The sequence below is a fragment of the Bombina bombina genome, chromosome 11 (assembly GCF_027579735.1).
Source record: "Bombina bombina isolate aBomBom1 chromosome 11, aBomBom1.pri, whole genome shotgun sequence".
Lineage (NCBI taxonomy): Eukaryota > Metazoa > Chordata > Amphibia > Anura > Bombinatoridae > Bombina > Bombina bombina.
This window is the reverse complement of record NC_069509.1, coordinates 34,417,904-34,445,761: the sequence shown is the minus strand read 5'-3', so window position 1 is coordinate 34,445,761 and position 27,858 is coordinate 34,417,904. Positions and strand designations below refer to the sequence as shown.

The window sequence follows — 27,858 nt, the reverse complement described above, 5'->3', positions numbered from 1 at the left end:
ATCCCTGGTCTCTTGATCCAGATTTAGTAGAGGGGACAAATCTGTGTAATCCCCATTCCACTCATTGAGCATGCAAAGTTGCAGTGGTCTGAGATGTAGGCGGGCAAACGGAACAATGTCCATTGCCGCTACCATTAATCCGATTAACTCCATACACTGAGCCACTGACGGACGAGAAATGGAATAAAGAGCACGTCAGGAAGTTAGAAGTTTTGACATCCTGACCTCTGTCAGATAAATCTTCATTTATACTGAATCTATCAGAGTTCCTAGGAAGGAAACTCTTGTGAGAGGTGAGAGAGAACTCTTTCCTTCGTTCACCTTCCACCCGTGAGACCTTAGGAATGCCAGAACAATGTCCGTATGGGACCTGGCGATTTGAAAAGTTGACGCCTGTATCAGGATGTCGTCTAGGTAAGGGGCTACTGCTATACCCCGCGGTCTTAGAACTGCCAGAAGGGACCCTAGAACCTTCGTAAAGATTCTTGGTGCCGTGGCTAACCCAAAGGGAAGAGCCACAAACTGGTAATGCCTGTCTAGGAAGGCGAACCTGAGAAACTGATGATGATCCCTGTGTATCGGAATATGTAGATAAGCATCCTTTAAATCCACGGTAGTCATATATTGACCCTCCTGGATCATAGGTAGGATGGTTCGAATAGTCTCCATCTTGAAGTATGGGACCCTGAGAAATTTGTTTAGGATATTGAGATTCAAGATTGGTCTGAAAGTTCCCTCTTTCTTGGGAACTATAAACAGATATGAATAGAAGCCCTGCCCGTTCCTCCTTTGGAAATGGGTGGATCACTCCCATAACTAGTAGGTCTTGAACGCATTGTAAGAATGCCTCTCTCTTTATCTGGTTTGCAGATAATTGTGAGAGATGAAATCTCCCCTTTGGAGATGAAGCTTTGAAATCCAGAAGATATCCCTGGGAAACAATCTCCAGAGCCCAGGGATCCTGGACGTCTCTTGCCCAAGCCTGGGTGAAGAGAGAAAGTCTGCCCCCCACTAGATCTGGTCCCGGATCGGGGGCTACTCCTTCATGCTGTCTTAGAGGCAGCAGCAGGCTTTTTGGCCTGTTTCCCCTTGTTCCAAGCCTGGTTAGGTCTCCAGACTAGCTTGGACTGGGCAAAATTTCCCACTTGTTTTGTAGTAGAGGAAGATGAAGCTGCGCCACTCTTGAAGTTTTGAAAGGAACGAAAATTAGTCTGTTTGGTCCTTAACTTGTTGGACCTATCCTGGGGAAGGGCGTGGCCTTTTCCTCCAGTAATATCAGAAATGATCTCCTTCAGTCCAGGCCCAAATAGGGTCTGCCCTTTGAAGGGGATATTGAGAAGTTTAGACTTTGAAGTGACATCAGCTGACCAGGATTTAAGCCATAGCGCCCTACGTGCCTGAATGGCAAAACCTGAATTTTTAGCAGTTAGCTTGGTTAAATGAAAAACGGCGTCAGAAATAAATGAATTGGCTAACTTAAGAGCTTTAAGCCTGTCAAGGATATCATCCAACGGGGTCTCTACCTGTAAAGCCTCCTCCAGCGACTCGAACCAGAAAGCCGCTGCAGCAGTGACTGGGGCAATGCATGCAAGAGGCTGGAGAATAAAACCTTGTTGTATAAAGATTTTCTTAAGGAAACCCTCTAATTTCTTATCCATAGGATCTAGGAAAGCACAACTGTCCTCGACAGGAATAGTTGTACGCTTAGCTAGGGTAGAGACTGCTCCCTCCACCTTAGGGACCGTCTGCCACAAGTCCCGTGTAGCGGCATCTATAGGAAACATTTTCTTAAAAGCAGGAGGGGGAGAGAACGGCACACCTGGTCTATCCCATTCCTTAGTAATAATTTCTGAAAACCTCTTAGGGATTGGAAAAACATCAGTGTAAACAGGCACTGCAAAGTATTTGTCCATTTTACACAATTTCTCTGGGACTACAATGGTGTCACAGTCATCCAGAGTTGCTAAAACCTCCCTGAGCAACACGCGGAGGTGTTCAAGCTTAAATTTAAATGCGGTCATTTCAGAGTCAGACTGAAGTAACGCCTTCCCTGAATCAGAGAAGTCACCCACAGATAGAAGCTCTCCTGCTTCAACTTCTGCACATTGTGAGGGTATATCAGACATAGCTACTAAAGCGTCAGAGAGCTCTGTATTTGTTCTAGCCCCAGAGCTGTCTCGCTTTCCTTGTAACCCTGGCAGTTTGGACAATACCTCAGTGAGGGTATGATTCATAACTGCCGCCATGTCTTATAAAGTAAACGCATTGGATGCGCTAGATGTACTTGGCGTCCCTTGAGCGGGAGTTATAGGTTCTGAAACGTGGGGAGAGCTAGATGGCATAACCTCCCTTTTGTCAGTCTCAGAAACCTCAGGTGATAAATCTTTAAAAGCCATAATATGGTCTTTATAACTTATAGAAAGGTCAGTGCATTTGGTACACATTCTAAGAGGGGGTTCCACAATGGCTTCGAAACATAATGAACAAGGAGTTTCCTCTATGTCAGACATGTTTAACAGACTAGTAATGAGACCAGCACGCTTGGAAAACACTTTAATAAATGTGAAAAAAGCAATAATAAAAAACGGTACTGTGCTTTTAAGAGAAAAAACTAACACAAACTGCAAAACAGTGAAAAAAAGTAGTAAACTCTACAACATGTTTACAGTGTGTATAAGGGACTAAAGCAGCATTGCACCCACTTGCAAATGGATGATTAACCCCTCAGGCCCAAAAACGAATTAGAAAAACTTAAAACCTGTTAACAAACAGTCAAACACACTGCCACAGCCCTGCTGTGGCTCCTACCTGCCGTTAAAAAACGATTTTTGCAGGAACAAAAGCCTCAATAGAGGTCCTATAAGCCAGAGGACTCCTTAAGGGAAGCTGGATGTCTCTGAAAACGAAAATAGGCCCCTCCCACCATGCACTCAAAGTCAGAGGGCCTTAAAAAAGTACTCCTAGGAGTAATCTAACAAGCCTTGTGGAAATTAGGCCCCAAATAAAGATTTATCACCCTCAGAGAAAAAACGTTTTGATTTATAAATCATGCAAACGTTTTTACACTAAGTAATATAGGTTTTAACATGAATATTATCCCTTTTTGCAAGCATGATCCCAGTTGTTGTTAAATCACTGTATCAGGCTTACCTTAAATATACCAGGCACTGTCAGCATTTTCTAGACCTTATCTCTCTAGAAAAAAAATATACTACACATACCTCAAAGCAGGCAATCTGCAGACCGTCCCCCCCAACTGAAGTTTTCTTTCCATACTCTTCAGTTATGTGTGATTACAGCAATGGACCTTAGTTACAAACCGCTAAGATCATCAAACCTCCAGGCAGAAGTCTTCTTCCAATTTCTGCCTGAGAGTAAAAACAGTACAACGCCGGTACCGTTTAAAAATAAACTTTTGATTGAAGGTAAAAACTACACTAAGTCACCACATCTCTCTTGATACTTCCTTTCTTGTCGAGAGCTGCAAGAGAATGACTGGGGGTGGCAGTTAGGGGAGGAGCTATATAGACAGCTCTGCTTTGGGTGTCCTCTTGCAGCTTCCTGTTGGGAAGGAGAATATCCCACAAGTAATGGATGAACCCGTGGACTGGATACACCTTTACAAGAGAAACTAAATTTATGCTTACCTGATAAATGTGTTTCTTTCCGGATATGGTGAGTCCACGGCCCCACCCTTTATTTTAAGACAGTTGTTCTTTTGACTATAACCTCAGGCACCTCCTACACCTTGTGTTACTCCTTTTTCTCCATTTCCCTCTGGTCGAATGACTGGGGGTTGTGGGTAAGGGAGTGATACTTTGTTTACCGGTGGTGCTCTTTGCCTGCTCCAGCTGGCCAGGAGAGATATTCCCAACAGTAATTACTTAAGCCGTGGACTCACCATATCCGGAAAGAAACAAATTTATCAGGTAAGCATAAATTTAGTTTTTTACCTCAAAATGTCCTAAGTATTCACACCCCACTGTAAAGGACTTTAAGCAGTAAATCAGTATGTCTGTCCCGGGACAGGCAAGGGAGCGAGCCTCATGCACACTCATGTTATTTCTCTATTCATTTTAAGGAAGTTTACTATGAAATCGCATGAGAGTTAAGTGAAATCTCATGAGATCACAGTAAAAGAGTTCATGACCTCAGCACTGCTGATGCTGATTGGCTGCTGTTCATTTCTTCCTTCCTTTTTTTTTTTTTTTTTACCTGCAGCTGGACAGTAACTGACAGATAACTTTTTACACAACACTTACTCTAGTAAGTTGAGGGAGTTGTGAGGTAAAATATCTTCTTTTTTTTACATAGAGATGCTCAGGTGATATTTTCCTGACAGCTTTTTACAGTTATACTGCATCCGTTTTAAGTGATTTAGGATATGAGTAGTATGTCCCTCTAATATTTTTTCAGACATAAGAACATTTTCAACATTAAATATAACTCTTTCATACCAAAGGCAGAATTTGAGTACAATAACACTTTCAGTAAAACTGTTTTGCTTTTACAAAAAGCTGTACCTGTTGCACCTGTCTATATTAAACCAAGAAGCTTCTGTACCTGTCATAGAATCATATGATTTACAATTTGCTAGAATGACAATACAGAAATGTCATTTACCCACAATGAAATGTTCATGAACAAACTTTAAACTATAAACACACAGGAAGTCTCGTATTTGTTTGTTGCTGGATATGGGATTTATTTTCTGTAGCATATGTTCTATATACATATAGTGCAAACCTAGGCCATATTATAATTTATCTCATTCATATTACTTTTACATTGTATTTTTGTACAGTTGGGTGTTGCAAACACAAATTATTGGGCTTGCAGCAGAAGCCATTACAGTAAAAAAAAAAAAAAAGGGGGAGAGGAGAAATGCCTGGCCCGCAGAGCTAACAATCTCGGAATGTTTTATCTATACTAGTATAAGGAATTAGCTTCAGTCAATGTAACAATATTTTGCCGATTTCTGTAGTCTTTAAATGATGATGGTCAGACCTGCATAACACCACTGCGCCACCAGAAGTCACCAATGTCCTGCAGAGTGACTTGTGGCTGTGGGGCAGAGGGTTCTTCCCAGTCCATGGCATGAGATTGGTCTACCAAGCTGTATTCACAGTGGCGAGGCTCAGGTGCCCATAGAAGATCAGTCTGGCTGTGAGAATGAGGAGCAGAAGCCCATAGGCCTAAGGGCACAACCGGGAACTGCGTCAACCTCCTGCGATTTGATGACTTCTGCGAAAGCTTGAAGCTAAGACAGATGCAGAGGACCATAAAGAAACCAGTGAGAGTACCCAGGACCAGTATGACTATGAGACACTGACCACAGAAATGAGGGAGCCATGTGGCACCATGAGAAGGATCATAACTGGGGTTTGAGGGAGTTACGGCCATGTCAGGGGAGCAAGATAACCTGGGGAAAAGACAAAACAGTGAGATAGTATACTTGTATGCATAGATTGTGATTGTGTTGTAGTAGGGCACACTGCTTGTTCCTGCTAGGGTTGCCAGCTGTCCTCCACAAATATACTTTACAATCTGTAGGTGACTTGGCACGATGGTCTGTGGGGTACACCATGCCTCTCCCCCATAGCCACTACACTTCATCCTATCAAGTTTATTTTTCACAACTTTGCAGTCATTTTACCCCTTTGCTGCCACAGTAAAATACAAAGCAATAATTACACCTCTTTGGTTGTCAGTAACCCATGTCAATAGTAGTGATTTGCCCCCCCCCTTGACGGATTCTCCTTTCTGCTCCATATTAGCAATGCATTAGGGCACAGGATGCCTTTTGCATTTAGCTCACACTCAGGATCATATCAAATCTTTGTGAAGAATTTACTGGTCAGCCTGCGAAAATACTGGACACTTGGCAACCCTAGTTCCTTCCCTGTGCAGATAATGGTGTAGAAGTGTGTGTGGTAATGGAATCTAACACTGCCATTTCCTGTCCCATTATAGCAAATCGCGCTGTGCAGGTGTATGTCAGTTTGTAAACAGCTGCAATGTGGTAGAAAGAAGCAAGACAGGAACTGTCACTCTGCTATAAGGATGTATGTTTGTGAGGGTTAAACACATAGTAAGAACATGTAAGTTTAGCATTGCTGACCCTAATAGTGTATGTCATGTGTGCAGTAGAATGTCCCTTTAATGAAATTTCTGTAATGCGCACATTTCCTTTGTTCAGTATAAATAAAGGCTAGTAATGACACTGTATCTAGTTCTGTTGCAGCGTATTCAGGCTGGTGGACACGTTTCTGCCACCAGTAGTCACTTGTTGCACCTGTGCTGTATATTCATATAATGGTCTGTGATTAGAGGTGATTAGAGTTAGACTGATGGAAAAACGCCAAAATCGTCTGGAAACCGGCAAAGTGTCCTGGTTTTGGATCTTGGTCCTGATTGAAATGGTCACTATTTAATATTTTACAAAACATGCAGCCTCATGCTTTTAAATGGTGCCAACTGTACTATATATGTGCAATAAACTAAGGCAGGTAAGTGCACTGTGCATGTGAACCATGCAGTCTTGAGATTCATTTGGTATCCTTTGTTTAAAAAAAGGCATACTTAGGTAGGCTTAGAAGCAGCGATATGTAAGTAAAAGTGTAATAATACAATTAGAGAATTTTATTTTTGAAGTTTTCTCTCTCTTTAATGGGTTAATAGGACACAAAGCTGCAAGAAAATCCTCTAGGGCTTTTTCCCATGACACTATTACTTGTATTACTGATGTTAGACTCACAAAGTCAGTTGCAACTCTAATGTCCCTTTAAAGGCATTTAACTATAGCTCTCTAGTATATTATGTAGGCCAGGGCTAGACAAACCCAGGCATCAAGGAGCCAATGGCACCTTCAAATTAAGCCCTGGATTAGAGCCATAAAACACCCATGGGTGCCTCCCACTTACCCCACAATCTGCCCCAAAAAAATTTAGCTTGGTGAGGCTAGATGCTTTCTAGACATTGCAGCTGTGAAATACAACTCCAACTTAAACACCTTTTTATTTATATATAGTCCTTGTTTTATATTATAAAGTTAATATATCATACAGAAGTAAATGATATAGGGCTAGATTACAAGTGGAGCGCAATTGTTTGTGCACGGGCAATAAGGGGTTTATCGCAACGTTTGTGCTCATCGGGCGTGCCACTCGTATTACAAGTTAAACGTAAATGCTATTGCGCGAGTGTAATTGCGATCTACGCTAGAACGATTACCGCAACTTAAAAGCTCTGGTTAACTGTTTCGCGAAAATAAAAAAATAAAATAGCTCAAAACATTTCAAAAACGACATTACAAAGTACAGTTACACTCATAATAACACTATCTAATAAATATTATTTGAAAAATAAATATTGCACAAAAAAAGTTATAAGGGATCAAAGCTATGAGATCTCAGGTGTTAGAGAACAGAGCTGCATACATATACAAGTCTACAGATATATGTGTGCGTGCATTGGAGCCCTTTGCATTTAAGTAGATGAAAAAAACATTTATGCAATATTTATATTTTTATGTCAGGTCTGCGAATATTAGAATATGTGATCGGGCTTGCGCATATGAAAATATGCAATCGGTTTACCGCAAATGTGAATATGTGATCGTGATTCTGCGAGTATACTTTCAACTTGTAAAATGAGCACAACCCAACTAGCGCAATAACCTTAATTCTGGCACAATTCACTTTCTAGTGGAAACAGTAAATACTGCCCAACTCATAATCTAGCCCCATAGATGGCCAAAAGTTTCTGCTTCCTAAATTTATGGGCTGGTTCATAGATTTTGGGGAAAAAATGTCAAGCCCTAAAGTATTAGAATTGAGTTATCCCTTTACTAATAGACACTCACATATCTGCTGACTCACACCCACAACATCCTGGGCACTGATATGTAATTGTTGAGAAGTGAATTTTTGCTTTTTGTGAACATAGAAAGGGGGTTGTATATGTTTATGCCTCAGAGCTGTCTGGGGAAGATTGGCACAGACGTATACATGCAATGAGCGAGTGGGTGAGGCTGGCATCACCACTGCCCATGCTGTGACTATTGCATTGTAAGGGAGGCCCTGCTTTGTGCACTTGGCATGATACACTAGTGTGATTGGCACTTTCCCTATACAAAAGCAGTAAATAAATCTATACCGTACCCCGGGTGCGATCTGCGCCGCTCCGTTCCTTCTGCTGCTGTTATGTTTTCAGGGTGGAAGGAAATTGCATCACTTTTTCAAGAACCACAAACCTTAACATACAGCCTCCTCCCCAATGTCTACAACAGGAAGTTATACTAACAGTGGGAGTGGCATAAACCAAGTCTGTAAGACGCAAACCTATTGACACACATCCTGTTACCTAAACAAGCAAAAAAAAAACAACAACAAATAAAATGCTAAAATAAGAGGCCCTGGAGACAAAAAAAAATGGCAAAAAACTTGAATGCCAGTTACCAATCAAATATTAAAAAGCTCGGTAATCCCCTATCAAAGAATATATTGCATTATATTATATCATTCTGTGGGAGAATTTCTATGCTTTGTAATGTTTTTTACTGGAAACTAACTCTGGTACTAACATGAATCTTTTTCTACTAGATTTCCTTTTTTTATTGTATTGATGTACATTTGATGTATGTACACAAATGCTGTGTTTGCACATATATTTTATATATATATATATATACACACACACACATATATATATATATATATATATACACACACACACACACACACACACACATTATATCATTCCATGTTTCTAGTATCTGTTTATATGTTTGTCGTTCAGATAATACCTGTCCTGATGAAGGCCCAACTGAGGGCCGAAACGTCGACCATGTATTAATGTTCTAGGAATAAAGAAAATATTTGTCTCTATACAAACCCTGAGAGTGCCCTTCTTCTACATTGTTCATATATATATATATATATATATATATATATATATATATATATATATATATATATATATATATATATATATATATATATATATATATATATATATATATATATATCTTAGACTACAACTCCCAAAAATTACTAAGCATGTCTTCACTTATTTTTAAGTTGGCTGCATTTAATATACATGCTCCAAACATAATAGAAGAAAAATCCCTTATTTTATTTCAGCGATTACTCATTTTTTACTCAACAAAGGCACCTTCTAGACCATAAAATGTACCTAAATGTCCCCTATCATAAAGCTTGGTGCAGTGTTTGCTGCTGTAGTTCTGGCTAATACTTTTCAATGTACCACGTATCCTTTTTTAAACATTTAATAAATCTGAAACCACATATAACCCCCTGAAAGAGACATAACACACAAGCAGAGCGCTAGGATAAGAATCCATTCTGGATACAAAAGCGGCAGCCTCTAGGCGTTACTTGCTCAGTGAAACAACTGTGAGTTATTCAGTAGACAGAATACACAGCTACAAAGGTAAAAGGCAGGACAGACTTTATTTAAACTGCTGGGTCTAACCAACAGGCTTTAAATAAAACCTAAACTCTAAATTCAAGTTTTCAGGGATTCTGGGTTTTTTCACATTTAGGAAAAAAAAATAATAAAACAAAAAAAACAACATTAAACTGAACATATTTTAACATAATCATAACAAAAATAAACACTTAATGGAAGAGGTAGATTATTGAATGGGATTCAAAGCATAGATACAGTGATAATTCCGCTCGCTCTAACACAACGTTACACACACATCTGTACACAAGTTATAAGTTAAAAATGAGGAGAGAAACTGTCAAATCTATTAAACCCTCTAACCAATTCCCTCCCAGAAGTTATTGCAGTGGCCTCTGAAAGAGAGGGGGTGCATTATCCATGGGAACGTTCCCATTTCAATAACATACAGCATCCACAGGGTGGCACTAACACTGCAGCGATACCTGCAGAATAGATATTCCCTGCACTGGCCAGAGTGGCACCAACAGGCAGAAACATTTCTTGTTATACTAGCAATATCATTTCAACACAAGCAGCGTCAACTCTGTGTTATTTATCATCTAGAAGGCCCAATTATTATACATGTGCAACACAGTGTCAGAGGGACTGCACCCTGCATTCTGCACTATGACCACACGGTGTCACCACATCTCCGTGAACTAGCCAGACAACAAATATTATAAAAGGAGTTACATGATATTTAAAAAGGAAGAATTACAGGGTATTTAATGAGTTTAAGGATATGTAGAAAGATATAAAAAGGAGACAGAGTGGCGGACCATGCATTTAACCCTCTCACTGCTAGAGAGGTAGTAATTCTGCTTCTCAACTCAGCTGTGGGTGAGTAGATGGGAATGCAGGACGAGGAGAGGAGGCTGGGCAAGGCAGAGGGATCTCTATAGAAAATATTTACAGCAATGTTTATCACGGACCCTCAGCCAGTCAATGCTCCCCTCCCTCTGAGGAAGAGGCGTGGAATCGCACAGGATTCTGGGATGTGAGATACAGCTAACAAAGTGCAAACAGAATGAGGGAGACAGAAGAACAGGTGAAAGAGATTATCATGTACAACAGCTGAAGGGCGATTCATGCTGCGAGAGGATAACGGCGCTGTAGGTGAGGCTGTCGCCGTCCCCCCATCCCAATGTGTGTCAGGCAGAGAACGCTGCTCATCTCTCCTCCTTCTTGGACACTTTTGAGGAATGCCAGGCCGTGGATCTAAGGAGAAAAACGCTCTGATCAAGGCAACTGACATACAGACAATGCACGATAAGCTTCTCTGTCAGGGCTTACCCTCTTACACTAATCAGCTGCAAAAACTATTAGAGACGGTAAAGTCAATAAACCGCACGTACTAAAGGTCCTTGGTCCCAAAACCTCACTTTTTATTCAATAAAATACTACGTGGATCTCTATATCTGATATCTCTCCTGACACCCTACTCACTATAACGTTTATAGATGTTTGTGCTATTTCATCTATATATTTTTTTTTTAGATAAAATTCTAGGCTCTTTTTTTTACTGGAAAATGGTTCAAATATTTTTAACTTGCACAACTGGTCTTTGAGATGAAAAATGATTGGATTTTAAGGGACACCCCACAGATTAGCTGGCAGTGACCCATCCCACATTCATAAAAACAGAACTGGTTTATTTTTCAGCAAAGGAACGAAAAAAAAAAAAAAATGATATCTGTTTTAAAATATTAAAATTCATTATTTACAATGCAACAATGAGAAAAAATATTTGTATGTTTTTTTTTAACACAGAGGGCTGAGAGGCTGGAAGAGCAGGAAGACTAAGCTGGGTGTTATAAAGTACAGACAGAGAACAGGGAAGACGACGCTGTCATAGAAGGGGAACTGGGGGGCGGTGGGGTGAATTGGGGGTAGCGCACAGAAGAAGGCACAACTATGAGGCTTTATGTCAGGAAACAAACAAAAGTATGGATGGGTGGGGGGGGGGGGGGCGAACAGCAGAAGGTTTAGCCGGATACAGCCTCTGCCTGAAGACTGCATAAGCGATCACGTACCTGATGAACGTTTTGAAGGCTGCAGAGTGCGGGTTGATGCACAGTGGTGGACGCTTTCCCTGTTGTTGTTCTGTGATGAATCGATGGACTAACTCTGTGCAGAGACAGACAAAATAAAAAGCTATAAACAAAATCACACAGGTATCTGTGCCTCAAAAACACTTCTACCTAAGCAGACAAAGCGAATAAAGCAGACTACTCCCTTACACCAAAGTTCCCCAACAGAATGGCAGTGTGTAAGTGTACACGATATCCCATAATTACCCTGGGAATGCCCTGTAAATACTGACAGTACATGCACCTAAAAACAACTGCACTTGCAAATAATTCTAAATATTGCATCCCCCTCCAACAATTTGCATGGAGAGCAAAATGAATTTTTTTTTTTCCAATTTCCTTCTATAACCAAACTGACCTCTTTCTCTTTTTTGCCATAAGAGCATATTGAGGTAGGCTAAGGGGGGGGGGGGGGTGCACGTGCCGTGAGCACTATATGGCAGCAGTGTCTGTGGCAATCTGTAGAATGAGTTAGAGTACAGTATCTTCAGCCACTCTATGGTTAACTAAGCTGCATAGCTAGAAGTAGAGTTAAAAACAAAATAGTGCATCTATCTTTGGATATGAGACATGCAAAGAGTGTGTGCATTATTATTATGTGGGTGTTCCCTGCTGTCACTCAGCACTTACTGCTGCGGCGCCCTCTACAGGTTGCTGGTATAACATTACTGCACAAACCACCGCAGGCACAAGATGCTCCTGAGCCTACTGCTGTATATGCTCGCATGGAAAGAGGCCAAGGTTCAAGAAGATCAAGAGGTAAATTTAAATCTACTCTCTATCGGAATCAAGGTGGTTTCATTTTGCCTATCATTTCCCTTTTACCACTTAGACCTTTAGTTCCTTTCTATATTTTAATAAAATGTGAATTATTATAAACCTTACAGCAATTTGTCCCTTACATGAGAAGATTTGTGCTTTGTAAATACAAAATAATAATAATAATGTATTGGGTAACAAAGCAGAGATAATGCGGAGCATAGACACACAGGAGTCTCCTGGCACTCTGTCCTTACCTTTGACCTGCCAGACAGACGTGAGGCTCTTCTCATACGAGTCATCAAATCGAGGGCTGGCTGTGGGCTCAAAGTCTGCGGTGTACACCCGACCAGAAGACACGGAGTAGCAGCAGTGGCACATACAGGTGTGGTAGCGCAGGCGGCCCTCCTCAAGGTATGGGTGGGCCAGGGCATCCTTGGCAGATATCCGCTTCAGCTGGAAATGATTTAGCAATCATAAGATCCCTCTTTACACCGCTTCTCACAGCAGTGGCACTGAATTACAATACTAACCCAGGAAATATCAGCACAAAAACAACTGACGAAATGACAAAAATAAATGCAAACTTGTTTCACTCGCTAAATATCTGCTTTTATTTAAAGGGATTTAAAACACAATAATTCTTATCAGCCAGGTGTGAAAACTTGCTGACTACAGCCAATAGCAAACACTGCTCACCCTATGTATTTCTATATCAGTGTGCTTGTGCTGCATATAACACATCAAACGTGAGATACCCGATACATGCCGCTAGCAGCAGCGCTACAACTCACTGCTAGTGATATGCTTATTATGGGTACTGCTCGTGCTGTGCAGCTAGCTGCATATAACACACGTGAGATGCCAGATATGTGCAGCTAACAGCAGCGCTACAACTCACTGCTACTGACATGCATATGGTGGGTAGTGCTCGCGCTGTGCCGCTAGCTGCATATAACACACGTGAGATACCAGATATGTGCCGCTAGCAGCAGCGCTACAACTCACTGCTACTGACATGCATATGGTGGGTAGTGCTCGCGCTGTGCCGCTAGCTGCATATAACACATCACATGTGAGATACCTGTTATTGTAATGAGGAATAACAAAGTAGTTTAAGGATTTTACTTGATATTATGGAACCTGATGTAATAAAGTTTACCATCACGTTAACCATTTTTATGGAAATTACATTTTGTGCTTAACACTCATTTAAAGGGACATAAATAGTGCAAAAGATAAAATGCTGTATTCGGTTTAATTCAAATAGTACAATAATAGCATGATTTAACTATGTGTTTAACATATGTAAAGGGATTAACCCCATAAAATCAGCTCCAGAGCAGCAATGCATTAATGGGAGCTAGCTGAACACAGGTGACTCAATGACAAGAGGCATGTGTGTCCAGCCACCATTCACCAGCTAGCTCCCAGTAGTGAATTGCTGTTCCAGAGCCTACCTATATATGCATTTTTTACCAATAATACCAAGAGAACAAAGTAAATGTATGTTGACATGCCATGCTCTGTCTGAATCATGGGAGAGAGGGACTTGATATTTACAATTATTAATGGAATAAGGGAATGCAACAAGGCAACGGTATCTGTCTCACTACCATGAGCCTACCTAGCTTTACTCTTTAACAAAGGATACCAAGAGGTTGAGGTAAATTTGACAATATAAATAAATTGTAACATTTAAAACTGCATGCTGTATCTGAATCATGAAAGTTTCCTTTTACGCTATGCAAAAAAAAAAAAAAATCTGCATATTATTTTCAGATTTATCTTCGTTTTGAATACAAAAGCAACTCAGGGATCTTTGTTTTCTATTTTGCGGTAAGATTAACCCTTTTAAAAGGAGGTATTGCATATTTAATCAGTGGGCCCCAGCTATACTACTGTCATGTTTTGCATTAAGAAAGGATTGTTTGCTGCCCCTTTAAGGCATATTGCAGATGTTCTTGATACATATCTTCAAAATGACACAGACTGGATAACAAGCATTTACACAAGTGGTTGGGTTACCTATGTAAGTAGCTAAAGAAAACACTGTCATTCCATGAGACGTTTGTTAATAATAATGCCTGGCCGCACCTGCACTACTGGGACAAGGGGAATAATCAGCAGTAACATATTTGCCCATTTACACATTCCTCTTCTTAGTGACTGGCGGTACTAATGGAGTAAAGCTGGTACGGGTTACTTTCAGACCAAGATCATGCCAACTACAAGTGCACAAGATTTAAAAAGAGACATTAACCCATCCCTGCCGTTAGGACGTTCCATGCCGTCCCAACTGAGCTGGGCTTTAGCACTGTTAGGACGGCATGATAATAGAAGTAAATAGGAAAGTTGTTTAAAAACGTATGTTCTGCCTGAATTGGAAATGAAAAATGTCAGGTTTCATGTCTCTTTGGCTGTAAAATGCCCTCTTATATGTGAGCTATCGTTTTCATTGCGTTATCATACGCACCAGTTAACCTACTCAAAGTCACAAGATGCCACCACCACAAGCATGAGTTGTACTCACCGGATCAAACAGCAGCATCCGACACAAGAGGTGAACGGCCTCGTGGGTAGCCTCGCCAGACAGCATGTACAGCACAGATAACGATGGCTGGAGAGAAACAAACAGCGGTTAAAGCACACAGAGGGGAACTTCACTTATACACTATGTATTAAAATCTTCCAATCCCCTCATTTACCGGTTTGTGGGGGCCTCGCAGGATGTGGGCTCTGGCTCCTTCGCAGGCTGAACGCATGGCGGTGAGAGGTGGAGTTCCCAGGAGATCTGTGATCAGGTCCAACTGCAGAGAGGCAGCATGGAGTAAGCCTAGGGGTCATGGGAAACAGACGGCACAGAATGTGCCCCGAAGGGATTCACTTGGCATCCACAGGAATTATGGGTGCCTGCAAACTACTACCTAACACGCTGACTATAATACTGAGCAGCTACAAGACAAAGATGCCTAGAAATAAGCATGGAGAAAAGAGAAAATATATACAAGAGGAGGTAGGAAAAAAAGAAAGAAAAAGCAGACATGGAAAGAAAGAAGATGCTAGGGAATTCTGGGTAACTGATAGATATGCACTGTACACCAGGGGATTCTGGGAACCTGCTGGATGAGGTTATGCACTAAAGAATTCTGGGTACCTGCTGTATAAGACTGTGGTACGAGAACTTTTTTTTGTACGAATGGATTGGATGGTGCAGTACGTGATGAGCCTGTGCACTAGAGGATTCTGGGTAAGTACCTGCTGAATGGGGCTCTGTGCCTGGAACAAGATCCTCCTCCCTAGGAGCTCAGCGAAGATGCAGCCCACAGACCAGATATCTATAGCGCTCATGTAGTGACGACTACCCATGAGGATCTCAGGGGCTCTGTAATACTGAGTCACAACCTCCTGTGTCATGTGCTGAGACTCATCCAGCTCCTCCACACGGGCTAGGCCAAAGTCACAGATCTGAGGGGGAAGAGAACAGATGGAAGACTAAATATGTCATAGGCTGAGAAGTGCAGTAAATGAGTGAAATAAAGGCAACAATGTAATGACAGTAGCAGGTGACACAAGGGGGCACTGTACCTTGAGCACACAGTTGCTGTTCACCAGCAAGTTTCCAGGCTTGATGTCTCTGTGCAGAATTCCAGCAGAGTGAAGATATTTCAGTCCTGTGGGGGAAGAGGGAGGTTAACGGGAAAGAATAGCACAGACTATGCCTGCAGTAGTGTGCGAGAGTCAGAGAGCTTAATCAATAATAAATCAAAGTGCTGGATGACTTTCCTAATCTAACCACACAAAAAGCACATGAATCCCATTTGCAGACCTTCTAATGTCAGATTCCCTTCATATACAGCTTCGGTACCTTGGTGACCACGGTAACTTATACAGCGTCTATGCTTCCCCTTGTAGTGCGCACACAGTAACCCACAGATCTGCTTACAGATATCAGGAGCATCTCACCTCTGCCACAACTTGTCCTGTAGCCCACAAAGCATCTCACCCCATGTGATGACACAGACTATCTCAGCTGCATCCACATGTTCATTTACAGAGCTTATAACCTTCAAACTAATCTCATCATATAGCCCACAATGTAACTTACATCCTGCGGCCCCCTGTATAACAAAGAAACTTAGCATTACCTATAGTTCATACTGTACAAAAGAGCATTTAAAGGGACATTAAACACAGATAGTAATATAAAATGATAAATCTTATATTAAAAACAAAAAACCCTCTGCAATATACTTTCATTCATTTCATTATGAAATTGTGAGTTTTTCAGTTGTTAGAAATATTCCACACAGCCATCGGCTGCAGACTCTAGTGACCTATTTATAACTGTTCCCAAGAAGGTAACCTAAGTTACAACATGGCAGCTCCCAGTGTTTTATAGACACTAAAACGTTTACACTTATTTTGTCAATATTTAAACAACTAATAAAAAACTTTAAAAAAAATACATCTACTTGTTATTCTCAGACTAATCTTTTCTGTAAATGCATCATTCTACCTAGCATTTATTAAGTGTTTAAAGGGCCATAATACCCAAATGTTTAAACACTTTAAAGTGCTGCAGCATAGCTGTAAAAAGCTGACTAGAAAATATCACCTGAACATCTCTATGTAAAAAAGAAAGATATTTTACCTCAAAAGTTCCTCAGTAGCCACCTCCCATTGTAAAGGATTTCTAAGCAGCATATTAGTGTGTCTGTCCCGGGACAACTGAAGGGATGAGCATCGTGAACTCTCATATTATTTCACCAATCAGGTAAAGGAAGCTTACTATGAAATCTCATGAGAGTTAAGTCAAATCTCATGAGATCACAGTAAGAGTTCATGACCTCAGCACTGCTGATGCCGATTGGCTGCTGTTCATTTCTTCATTTTTTTTTTATTTTTACCTGTAGCTGGGCAACAGCTGAGTATAACTTTTTACACAGAACTTGCTCTGCTGAGCTGAGGAAATTGTGAGGTAAAATATCTTCCTTTTTTACATAGAGATGCTCAGGTGATATTTTCCTGTCAGCTTTTTACAGTTATACTGCATCAGTTTCAAGTGATTTAGCATATGAGTATTATGTCCCTTTAATGTCCCTTTAAAGGGACAGTGTGGTCAAAAATTAAAACACAATATTATAATCAAAAATAGTGTATGCCATTGACTCTTATTGCATTTTTTGCAGCTAAAGGAGTTAAAAATAAGAATAAAATTCCCTGTTCTGGTAGTGCTGATATCAGCTTTGTGTATATACTTTACACTCCCCACAGAGCTTGTTCTTTTGCTACAGTCCCATGTCAGTGACTGGTAACATAGGGAAAGTTAGGAACGGTGGAAAAAAGATAAGTAGTGCCGGTCCCCCTGCCCTTCTGGCTCGGCAGATGTTATTTAACCTTGCTGAACGCGATACTGAAATAATAAATCAGGCACTGCAGAGACATATGGATTAGATAAATAGAGGCGCTGGTCTTCAATATTATGGTGCACACTGAAGAAAGAAAACTTGACTTTTGATTTGCAGAAGTTAACAACAAAATAATGTGCAGTATACTCACTCCGAAAATTTCAGAGTTCAGCTTCTTCACAAGGATATATATCCTGGTTTTCCCATGATGTGCTTTAGTATCTATAAACAATGGAAATTGCACTGCAAGTGATTGTATCTTTAAATTGATATAAAGTGCAGTATACTCACTCCGAGTAATTCGGAATCCGGCTCCTCAAAGATAGTTGTTAACTTTAGAATACTTCCAAAAAAGGCAGCAAAAATACTTGTTGTATCAAACAAATATTTATTAAAACGTATTAAAAAGCTCTTTTTCAGCTTGGCTCTACGCGTTTCAACGACTAAGTCGTCTTTTTCAAGAGCAGTAAAAAACAATTGGAAGTGCTGCCTTAGGAGTATTTACAGGTGTATTTATACAGGTAATCAATGTTCCTGTTCCGGTGACTAACACCGGAATAGGACTCACAAATAAAAAATTTTATTTTTATCCCCATCCGATTGTGTTTTGAGAGTAATGCATTTTTTATATATGCTTAAGCTATTTCGCTCAGAATCTCAATAATTTGCCAAATCGGATCGGTATAAACAAATTGAACATTATTTGACCAATCACAGTGAAAATAATATGGAAGTTCCCTTTCGAGTCCCGAATTTGTACAGTTCCCTTTCAGGTCCGCCGAAGGATGCGTTGTCATGTGTTCCAATTCAACCAATCGGATAGCGAGCGTTGTTCAACCAATCGGATAGCGAGGAAAATCAGGAAACAGATTTTTCACATACAAAGTATCTGGAACAACGCTCGCTATCCGATTGGTTGAATTGGAACATATGACAACGCATCCTTCGGTGGACCTGAAAGGGAACTGTACAAATTCGGGACTCGAAAGGGAACTTCCATATTATTTTCACTGTGATTGGTCAAATAATGTTCAATTTGTTTATACCGATCCGATTTGGCAAATTATTGAGATTCTGAGCGAAATAGCTTAAGCATATATAAAAAATGCATTACTCTCAAAACACAATCGGATGGGGATAAAAATAAAATGTTTTATTTGTGAGTCCTATTCCGGTGTTAGTCACCGGAACAGGATCATTGATTACCTGTATAAATACACCTGTAAATACTCCTAAGGCAGCACTTCCAATTGTTTTTTACTGCTCTTGAAAAAGACGACTTAGTCATTGAAACGCGTAGAGCCAAGCTGAAAAAGAGCTTTTTAATACGTTTTAATAAATATTTGTTTGATACAACAAGTATTTTTGCTGCATTTTTTGGAAGTATTCTAAAGTTACCAACTATCTTTGAGGAGCCGGATTCCGAATTACTCGGAGTGAGTATACTGCACTTTATATCAATTTAAAGATACAATCACTTGCAGTGCAATTTCCATTGTTTATAGATACTAAAGCACATCATGGGAAAACCAGGATATATATCCTTGTGAAGAAGCTGAACTCTGAAATTTTCGGAGTGAGTATACTGCACATTATTTTGTTGTTAACTTCTGCAAATCACAAGTCAAGTTTTCTTTCTTCAGTGTGCACCATAATATTGAAGACCAGCGCCTCTATTTATCTAATCCATATTCTACTCACAGTCCTTTTGGGAGAGACTGTTAGAAGGCTGCGGTCACCTAAGAGGGGAGTATTGTGCTCTATTCTAGTCATTCTGTACATTGTGTTATCAACATCTAACATATCTGTATAGTTTTTGTAATTATACTGCAGAGACATAGGCAGCTGCAATTTATACTCACTGCTCTGTGAACTTATGTGCAAAGCTTGTAGGGTTAAAGTGATATCAAACCCAGACTTTGTCTTTCATGATTCAGATAGAGCAGCGTTTTTAAACAACCTTACTAATTTACTTCTATTATCAGCTTTACTTTCTTCTTTTGGTATCTTTTGTTAAAAGGCAGGAATGTAAGCTCAGGCACATGCACGTATCTGGAACTCTATATGGCAGCAGTTTTGCAAGAGCACTAGAAGGCAGCACCTAGGTATCTCTCCAACAAAGAATATAATGGGAACAAAGCAAATTTGACAACAGAAGTATATTGGAGACTTTTTTTAAAATGTTATGTTCTGTCTGAGTCACAAAAGAACATTTTTGGCTTTCATATCCCTTTAAGTTAATGGAGCAGTGAGTGTAAATTTGCGCTGCCGATTTCTCTGCAGCACCTGATTTAGATTTTTCACAGTTGCTAAATTTCCCTATGTTATCGGTCACTGACTAAGTGTAAAGTACTTACACAAAGCCGACATCAGCACTGCCAGAACAGGGAATTTTATACTTATGTTTAGCTACTTTAGCTGTAAAAAAAAAATGCAATACGCATCAATGGCACTTGACTACACTGTCCCTTTAAGAATGGCTAATTACAGTCCTTCCCCCAGTAACAGAGCAGCACGTACCTCTCAGGATCTGGTACAGGAAGACCTTGATGTGGTCGGCACTAAGAGGCTGGGGAGACACAATAACCTTGTGTAGGTCACTTTGCATCAACTCTGTGATTACATATCTGACACAGATGCGGTTAAGGACATAATGTAATAGAACAAGCATTCCAACCTACAAAGCAATAAGTCTGCCCTCCCAGAACCCCGAATTGTATAGCATATGCCCCCCCACCGCAGGCCTAATCAGTGAGATTCTACAGTTAAAATGACAGTTTAAAAAGATTGTTAATCACTTTATCACCCATTCCTCAGTTCTGCATAAACAACACGGTTATATTAATATACTTTTTACATCTGTGATTAACTTGTATCTAAGCCTCTGCAGACTGCCCCTTATCTCAGTTCTTTTGACAGACATGCATTTTAGCCAATCAGTGCTGACCCCTAGATAACTCCACAGGAGTTAGCACAATGTTATCTAAAAGGTACGCATAAACTAGCGTTTTCATAGCTGTGAAAAGCTGTCAAAATGCTCAGAGATAACTGCATGCCCTGTCTGAACCATGAAAGTTTAATTTTGATTACTGTCCCTTTAAAAGAGAAGCGTAGGATACATTTCTTCAAAGCAGTCAATCTGTGGAGGCTGCAGAATATCCAGCGCTGAGAGAACCTAGAAAAGACAAGACATGTAAATGATATTGGTATCACCAGCCTCTTATTCAAAGACAGTGAGCACCTTCTTATGCAAGTATAAATCACAAAAAGGAAGCAGCACCACCAAAATATCTTCAGATTTATTTGTGCAAACTGCACAGTATCAAAGCCAGACCACAAAGTAGCAACGTTTCGGACTTAGTCCTTAATCATGCAAGGTTACACCTAAAGTTAATACAGCTTAAAGGATTACTTCCTGTTATAATTTTTCAGCTAAACAATTAACATATTAAAGTTAATAAACATTAATTAAAACCTACTGACCTATATTTTCTCCAAAACGAAGTTTCATAACGTTCTAAAAGTTATATCTTTTATTCGCTGATGATGTCACGTTATCCTGCCCACTATTTTCAGCACTGCGTGTTCAAAATACTTAAACCAATAACTTTGTGTTTAAAGCGCCATTTTGAAACCTAGGTATTGTAAACGGATTGGTACAGAGCAAAGGATACCCACGGAGTGGGTTTAGAAAACAATTCAATTTGCAGACAAGATTTCTGATATACGGTAGAGATATGTTAATGAAATGCTATTGATAAAAAGCATATTTGGGGTAGTTAGTTAGTAACAGGCATAGAAAATATTTACTTACAGTGGCCCTTTAAATACACTTATAAACCACACCCACCATACATCATACCTGTAGCACACCTGACATAATGCCATCTAGTGGTCATTAACAAAATTACAATAAATGAATATTAATGTCAGTCTAACAACATACAATTAATCAGCAAAAATGTCAGCTGAAGTAATATACTAGACATAATTTTCCTAGAGCACAATACAATTATGTATTACAGAATCTCAACAATCACCACAGTTAATATGGTGTAACCCCTTAAAGGCATAGAGACCAATCTAGCTCCCTATTCATCCCCCTAGGGTACATGGTATCTAATTTACTAATCCAAAAGGCCTCTTATTTTTAACCTTTTAGTTCTATCCCCACCTCGTCTTAGGTGTCCTACCTGTTCCAATATTTGAAACCTCAGCCGAGTTAAATTGTGCCCTGCAAATAAAAAATGATTGGCAACAGGGGAGTCTAATTTTCTTATAATGTTCTTATACTACTTTTGTGATGATTTATCCGTTCACGGACTGAGCGGGTGGTCTCCCCAACGTACCCCATCCCACATGGGCATTTGATGTAGTATACCGCAAAGTCAGTATTGCAAGTATAGTGTCCTCTGATGTCAAATTTTTTACCCGTACTGGGGTGACTAAATTATTGCAATTGGAACAGCCAAGGCATGGAAAACAGCCAAAGTTCTTTTTGCCAATATAGCCTTGCACTATGGCCTTCGAAGGGCCAATATCAGCATGTACCAATAAATCTTTCAGATTTCTGCCTCTTTTAAAGGCAGGCATAGGTGGCTCTCTAAACTCCATTACATCGGGGTTGCAGGTATGTAATATATGCCAATGATTGGAAATTATCTTACGTATCCTATTGCTCAATTTCGAATACTAACTGACAAATAGATTAATCTTTGTCAGTCAGTATTTGAAATTGAGCAATAGGATATGTAAGATAATTTCCAATCATTGGCATACCTGCAACCCCGATGTAATGGAGTTTAGAGAGCCACCTATGCCTGCCTTTAAAAGAGGCAGAAATCTAAAAGATTTATTGGTACATGCTGATATTGGCCCTTCGAAGGACATAGTGCAAGGCTATATTGGCAATAAGAACTTTAGCTGTTTTCCATGCCTTGGCAGTTCCAATTGCAATAATATAATTAAGGGCCCTTCATTTAGTCACCCCAGTACGGGTAGAAAATTTGACTTCAGGGGACACTATACTTGCAACACTGACTTTGCGGTATACTACATCAAATGCCCATGTGGGATGGGGTATGTTGGGAAGACCACCCGTTCAGTCCGTGAACGGATAAATCAGCACAAAAGTAGTATAAGAACAAAAAAATTAGACGACCCTGTTGCCAATCATTTTTTATTTGCAGGGCACAATTTAACTCAGCTGAGGTTTCAAATATTGGAAAAGGTAGGACACCTAAGACAAGGTGGGGATAGAACTAAAAGGTTAAAAATAAGAGAGGTCTTTTGGATTAGTAAATTAGATACCATGTACCCTAAGGGAATGAATAGGGAGCTAGATTGGTCTCTATGCCTTTAAGGGGTTACGCCATATTAACTGTGGTGATTGTTGAGATTCTGTAATACATAATTGTATTGTGCTCTAGGAAAATTATGTCTAGTATATTACTTCAGCTGACATTTTTGCTGATTAATTATTAATTGTATGTTGTTAGACTGACATTAATATTCAGCTATTGTAATTTTGTTAATGACCACTAGATGGCATTATGTCAGGTGTGCTACAGGTATGATGTATGGTGGGTGTGGTTTATAAGTATTTAAGCTGTATTAACTTTAGGTGTAACCTTGCATGATTAAGGACTAAGTCCGAAACGTTGCTACTTTGTGGTCTGGCTTTGATACTGTGCAGTTTGCACAAATAAATCTGAAGATATTTTGGTGGTGCTGCTTCCTTTTTGTGATTTATACTTGTTTGGGTATTGTGCAGTACCCGTGAAGCTTGCACACCTCCCTGGTCCCAGGTGCTGGAAATTTCTTTGGACTTTTTAATCTTATGCAAAATACAAGTACCAGACCCAAACACATGCGCACAGAGCAGCATCAGACTATTACATCCTAGCAGCAAGTTACATGCTGCACCACTCTGGCTACAAGCTTCTTGTACAGTCACACGCATAATGAATGTGGTCACCATTTCACTGCACCACACTGGCTACAAGTCTCTTGTACAGTCACACGCATAATGAATGTGGTCACCATTTCACTGCACCACACTGGCTACAAGTCTCTTGTACAGTCACACGCATAATGAATGTGGTCACCATTTCACTGCACCACACTGGCTACAAGTCTCTTGTACAGTCACACGCATAATGAATGTGGTCACCATTTCACTGCACCACGCTGGCTACAAGTCTCTTGTACAGTCACACGCATAATGAATGTGGTCACTATTTCACTGCACCACGCTGGCTACAAGTCTCTTGTACAGTCACACGCATAATGAATGTGGTCACCATTTCACTGCACCACACTGGCTACAAGTCTCTTGTACAGTCACACGCATAATGAATGTGGTCACCATTTCACTGCACCACACTGGCTACAAGTCTCTTGTACAGTCACACCGGCACCACAGGCCTCAGGCACGCATAATGAATGTGGTCACCATTTCACTGCACCACACTGGCTACAAGCTTCTTGTACAGTCACACGCATAAAGAATGTGGTCACTATTTCACTGCACCACACTGGCTACAAGTCTCTTGTACGGTCACACACACACATAATGAATGTGGTCACCATTTCACTGCACCACACTGGCTACAAGTCTCTTGTACGGTCACACACACACATAATGAATGTGGTCACCATTTCACTGCACCACACTGGCTACAAGTCTCTTGTACAGTCACACACATAATGAATGTGGTCACTATTTCACTGCACCACACTGGCTACAAGTATCTTGTACAGTCACACCGGCACCACAGGCCTCAGGCACGCATAAAGAATGTGGTCACTATTTCACTGCACCACACTGGCTACAAGTCTCTTGTACGGTCACACACACACATAATGAATGTGGTCACCATTTCACTGCACCACGCTGGCTACAAGCTTCTTGTACAGTCACAACGGCACCACAGGCCTCAGGCACGCATAATGAATGTGGTCACCATTTCACTGCACCACGCTGGCTACAAGCTTCTTGTACAGTCACACGCATAATGAATGTGGTCACCATTTCACTGCACCACGCTGGCTACAAGCTTCTTGTACAGTCACACGCATAATGAATGTGGTCACCATTTCACTGCACCACACTGGCTACAAGTCTCTTGTACAGTCACACCGGCACCACAGGCCTCAGGCACGCATAATGAATGTGGTCACCATTTCACTGCACCACGCTGGCTACAAGCTTCTTGTACAGTCACACGCATAATGAATGTGGTCACTATTTCACTGCACCAGACGCTCACATTTTCGTGTTTGAAGAAGCAGAGCATTTTCAGCTCCCTGAACACCCTCTTGCAGGACACCAGGTTCTGGAAGACGTTCGGCATCTTCTTCAGTGCAACACGTTTCCCATCACGTGGGTCAGTTACTGACCTGTTAAACCGAAAGACATACAAGAATTAGCTAAAAAGAAAAAAAAAAAACTTAGCCAGACGCTGCAAACCAAATCTTAGCGCCCAGCAAGGAACCTACTATAAAGTCAATAGGCCCTAAAGTCAGTTCTGTATGTGACCCTACGGCAAATTTGAATAAATCCTCCAAGTAGCATAAATAATGGTCTTGGCAATAACCCCCACACTCAGTCCTAGTCAGACAAAAATATATATTGGTGAAAATGTATTATCCTTGCAGGCGGACAGGTTTGCATTGCAGAGCGAAATTTAACATTGCACAAGAGATTTCTTGTGCAATGCTACCCCCACTCCTGCGCAACCAGGGAGTGTTAGGGTAATTGACCACACCACCTCTACGGTAGTGGAAAGGCAAAAGATGCAGTTTCTGCTTCTTAAAAATGTGGATGCTTACTCATGTGAGCATGCTCTGCATAGCCTAAAAAGATACTCTACTCTATTACTGATTATTTTCTAGGGGGAACCAGAAAGGAAGAGCATTAAAAAGGGACAAAATAACAATAAAATGCTTTAAATGTTTTATACCATTTTAATTTTGGATAAATATTTGCAAGTAACTATGTGTTTAATTTTGCAGGTTAAACACAAAGTTAATTATGCGCACCAGACCTGTTCAGGACCTGCTCATGAACACGACCACAGTGATTGACAGCTGCATGTATATGCCACTCCTGATTGGCTCACAAGCAACGATGCAGTACAGCTGCTGAACACATTAGTTTCGCACCTTTACAGGGGTTAAATACATAGTTCCCAGTGAGCATTCCTGCAACAACAAAATATTCTAATGAATTATAGCAAATTTACTATTTCATTATTATGTCCCTTTAAAAAGAAAAAAAATGTATAGTTTAAAACTCGGATGGGAGGATACACAGATAGAAAATCACAAGCAATAGATTAGGTATCTGCAGTCACCGGCTCTTGTAAATGTCCCTGTTGTCCCACACAAGTCCCAATGTTTTCTGTCATCTATGCACTTGGTCACAGGTCTCCCCCCCCCCCCTCCTCAGATTCTTCCTGTCCATTCTCTCCGGCTTACACCTTTAGCCCAAGCACTTTCTATCTGGCCCCAGCTCCTAAGCCCCCCTCCTTTTAGCACTCTCTCTCTCTGGTCCTTGGTTTCTCTTCCCTTACAGCCTTCTATTCTCCATACAGCTTCAGGTCTCCCATCACCGGCCCCAGCTCTCTCTTTGCCCCTCTGGCCCCAGCTCTCTCTTTGCCCCTCTGGCCCCAGCTCTCTCTTTGCCCCTCTGGCCCCAGCTCTCTCTTTGCCCCTCTGGCCCCAGCTCTCTCTTTGCCCCTCTGGCCCCAGCTCTCTCTTTGCCCCTCTGGCCCCAGCTCTCTCTTTGCCCCTCTGGCCCCAGCTCTCTCTTTGCCCCTCTGGCCCCAGCTCTCTCTTTGCCCCTCTGGCCCCAGCTCTCTCTTTGCCCCTCTGGCCCCAGCTCTCTCTTTGCCCCTCTGGCCCCAGCTCTCTCTTTGCCCCTCTGGCCCCAGCTCTCTCTTTGCCCCTCTGGCCCCAGCTTTCTCTTTGCCCCTCTGGCCCCAGCTCTCTCTTTGCCCTTCTGGCCCCAGCTCTCTCTCTGTCGCTTTTCCGACCATAGCTCTCTCCTTTCTGACCCCAACCAGCCAAAACGATCCACCAAATATCGTCGGTTCTACCTCTCTCACACGTGAGGCCTCAGGCCTATTTCTCCCCAGACCTCAGCTCTTCCTTCTGACCTCACATCCCCCTCTTTCCCCCTTGAGGCCTCATCTCTCCCTCTGTCCCCAGCGGTCTCTCTTCATCCCCGGGCCTCAGCTTGTCTCCATCTAGTGTCATCTCTCTACCACTAACCCCTCCAGCCCCAGCTCTCTCCGTGTCATCAGCTACCGCAACTCTCTATCCTTCAGTTTCGGCTCACTCACCAGACCACTCCGAAGGCCCCATAACCGATAGGCCTGTCCGGCTCGGGTTCCCTGGTATCCCCATTACACTGCGGGCCCGGGGCTCCAGGGTGACAGTAATACTTCTGCCCCAGAGGAGGCTGCACCAGGCTCCCAAACACCCCGGGCAGTGAGCGCCCCGGGAACGCCATATCTGTAGTCAGCCCCTAGCGGGGGACATAGCTCGACCCCTGCTCGTGCTGGCCCGGAGACCCCGTACGCATCAGCTGGAACAATGCGGCTCCCGGCATGCACCGCTACACGGGCCTCCCCAATGCAGGGACGGGCCTAGCTAGTCAGTCCTCCCCTCACCGGCTCCCGCTAGACTGCCCTTCCGTGATCTAGTACAGACACCCTGGGTCCCACTAGCCAGTCCTCCCCTACTCCTGTGTTGTACTAGCCTGCCCTCCTCTAATCTAGTCCCAGCACACTAGCCAGCCCTCCCCTACTCCTGTGTTGTACTAGCCTGCCCTCCTCTAATCTAGTCCCAGCACACTAGCCAGTCCTCCCCTACTCCTGTGTTGTACTAGCCTGCCCTCCTCTAATCTAGTCCCAGCACACTAGCCAGCCCTCCCCTACTCCTGTGTTGTACTAGCCTGCCCTCCTCTAATCTAGTCCCAGCACACTAGCCAGCCCTCCCCTACTCCTGTGTTGTACTAGCCTGCCCTCCTCTAATCTAGTCCCAGCACACTAGCCAGCCCTCCCCTACTCCTGTGTTGTACTAGCCTGCCCTCCTCTAATCTAGTCCCAGCACACTAGCCA

The 27,858-nt window shown here is 41.6% G+C and overlaps 2 protein-coding genes across 2 annotated transcripts in view; both read right to left on the bottom strand.

The window, feature by feature from the left end:
* SPN (sialophorin) overlaps positions 1-8,624 on the bottom strand; it is a 114,457-nt gene extending 105,833 nt beyond the window's left edge. The window contains exon 1 of the mRNA XM_053694446.1: positions 8,163-8,624. The gene's annotated coding sequence lies outside the window, so the exon portion shown is untranslated. The remainder of the gene's footprint in view (positions 1-8,162) is intronic.
* Positions 8,625-9,454: 830 nt separating this feature from the next.
* Positions 9,455-27,330, bottom strand: LOC128641880 (serine/threonine-protein kinase NLK2). The gene is made up of 11 exons (XM_053694445.1): positions 27,079-27,330; positions 25,003-25,132; positions 20,851-20,906; positions 20,252-20,358; positions 15,909-15,994; positions 15,579-15,788; positions 15,029-15,130; positions 14,854-14,940; positions 12,578-12,776; positions 11,505-11,598; positions 9,455-10,689 (listed from the first exon to the last, which is right to left on the bottom strand). Exons 1-11 carry the CDS (start codon positions 27,246-27,248, stop codon positions 10,641-10,643), a joined length of 1,290 nt encoding a protein of 429 aa, XP_053550420.1. The 5' UTR covers positions 27,249-27,330; the 3' UTR covers positions 9,455-10,640.
* Positions 27,331-27,858: the final 528 nt, after the last annotated feature.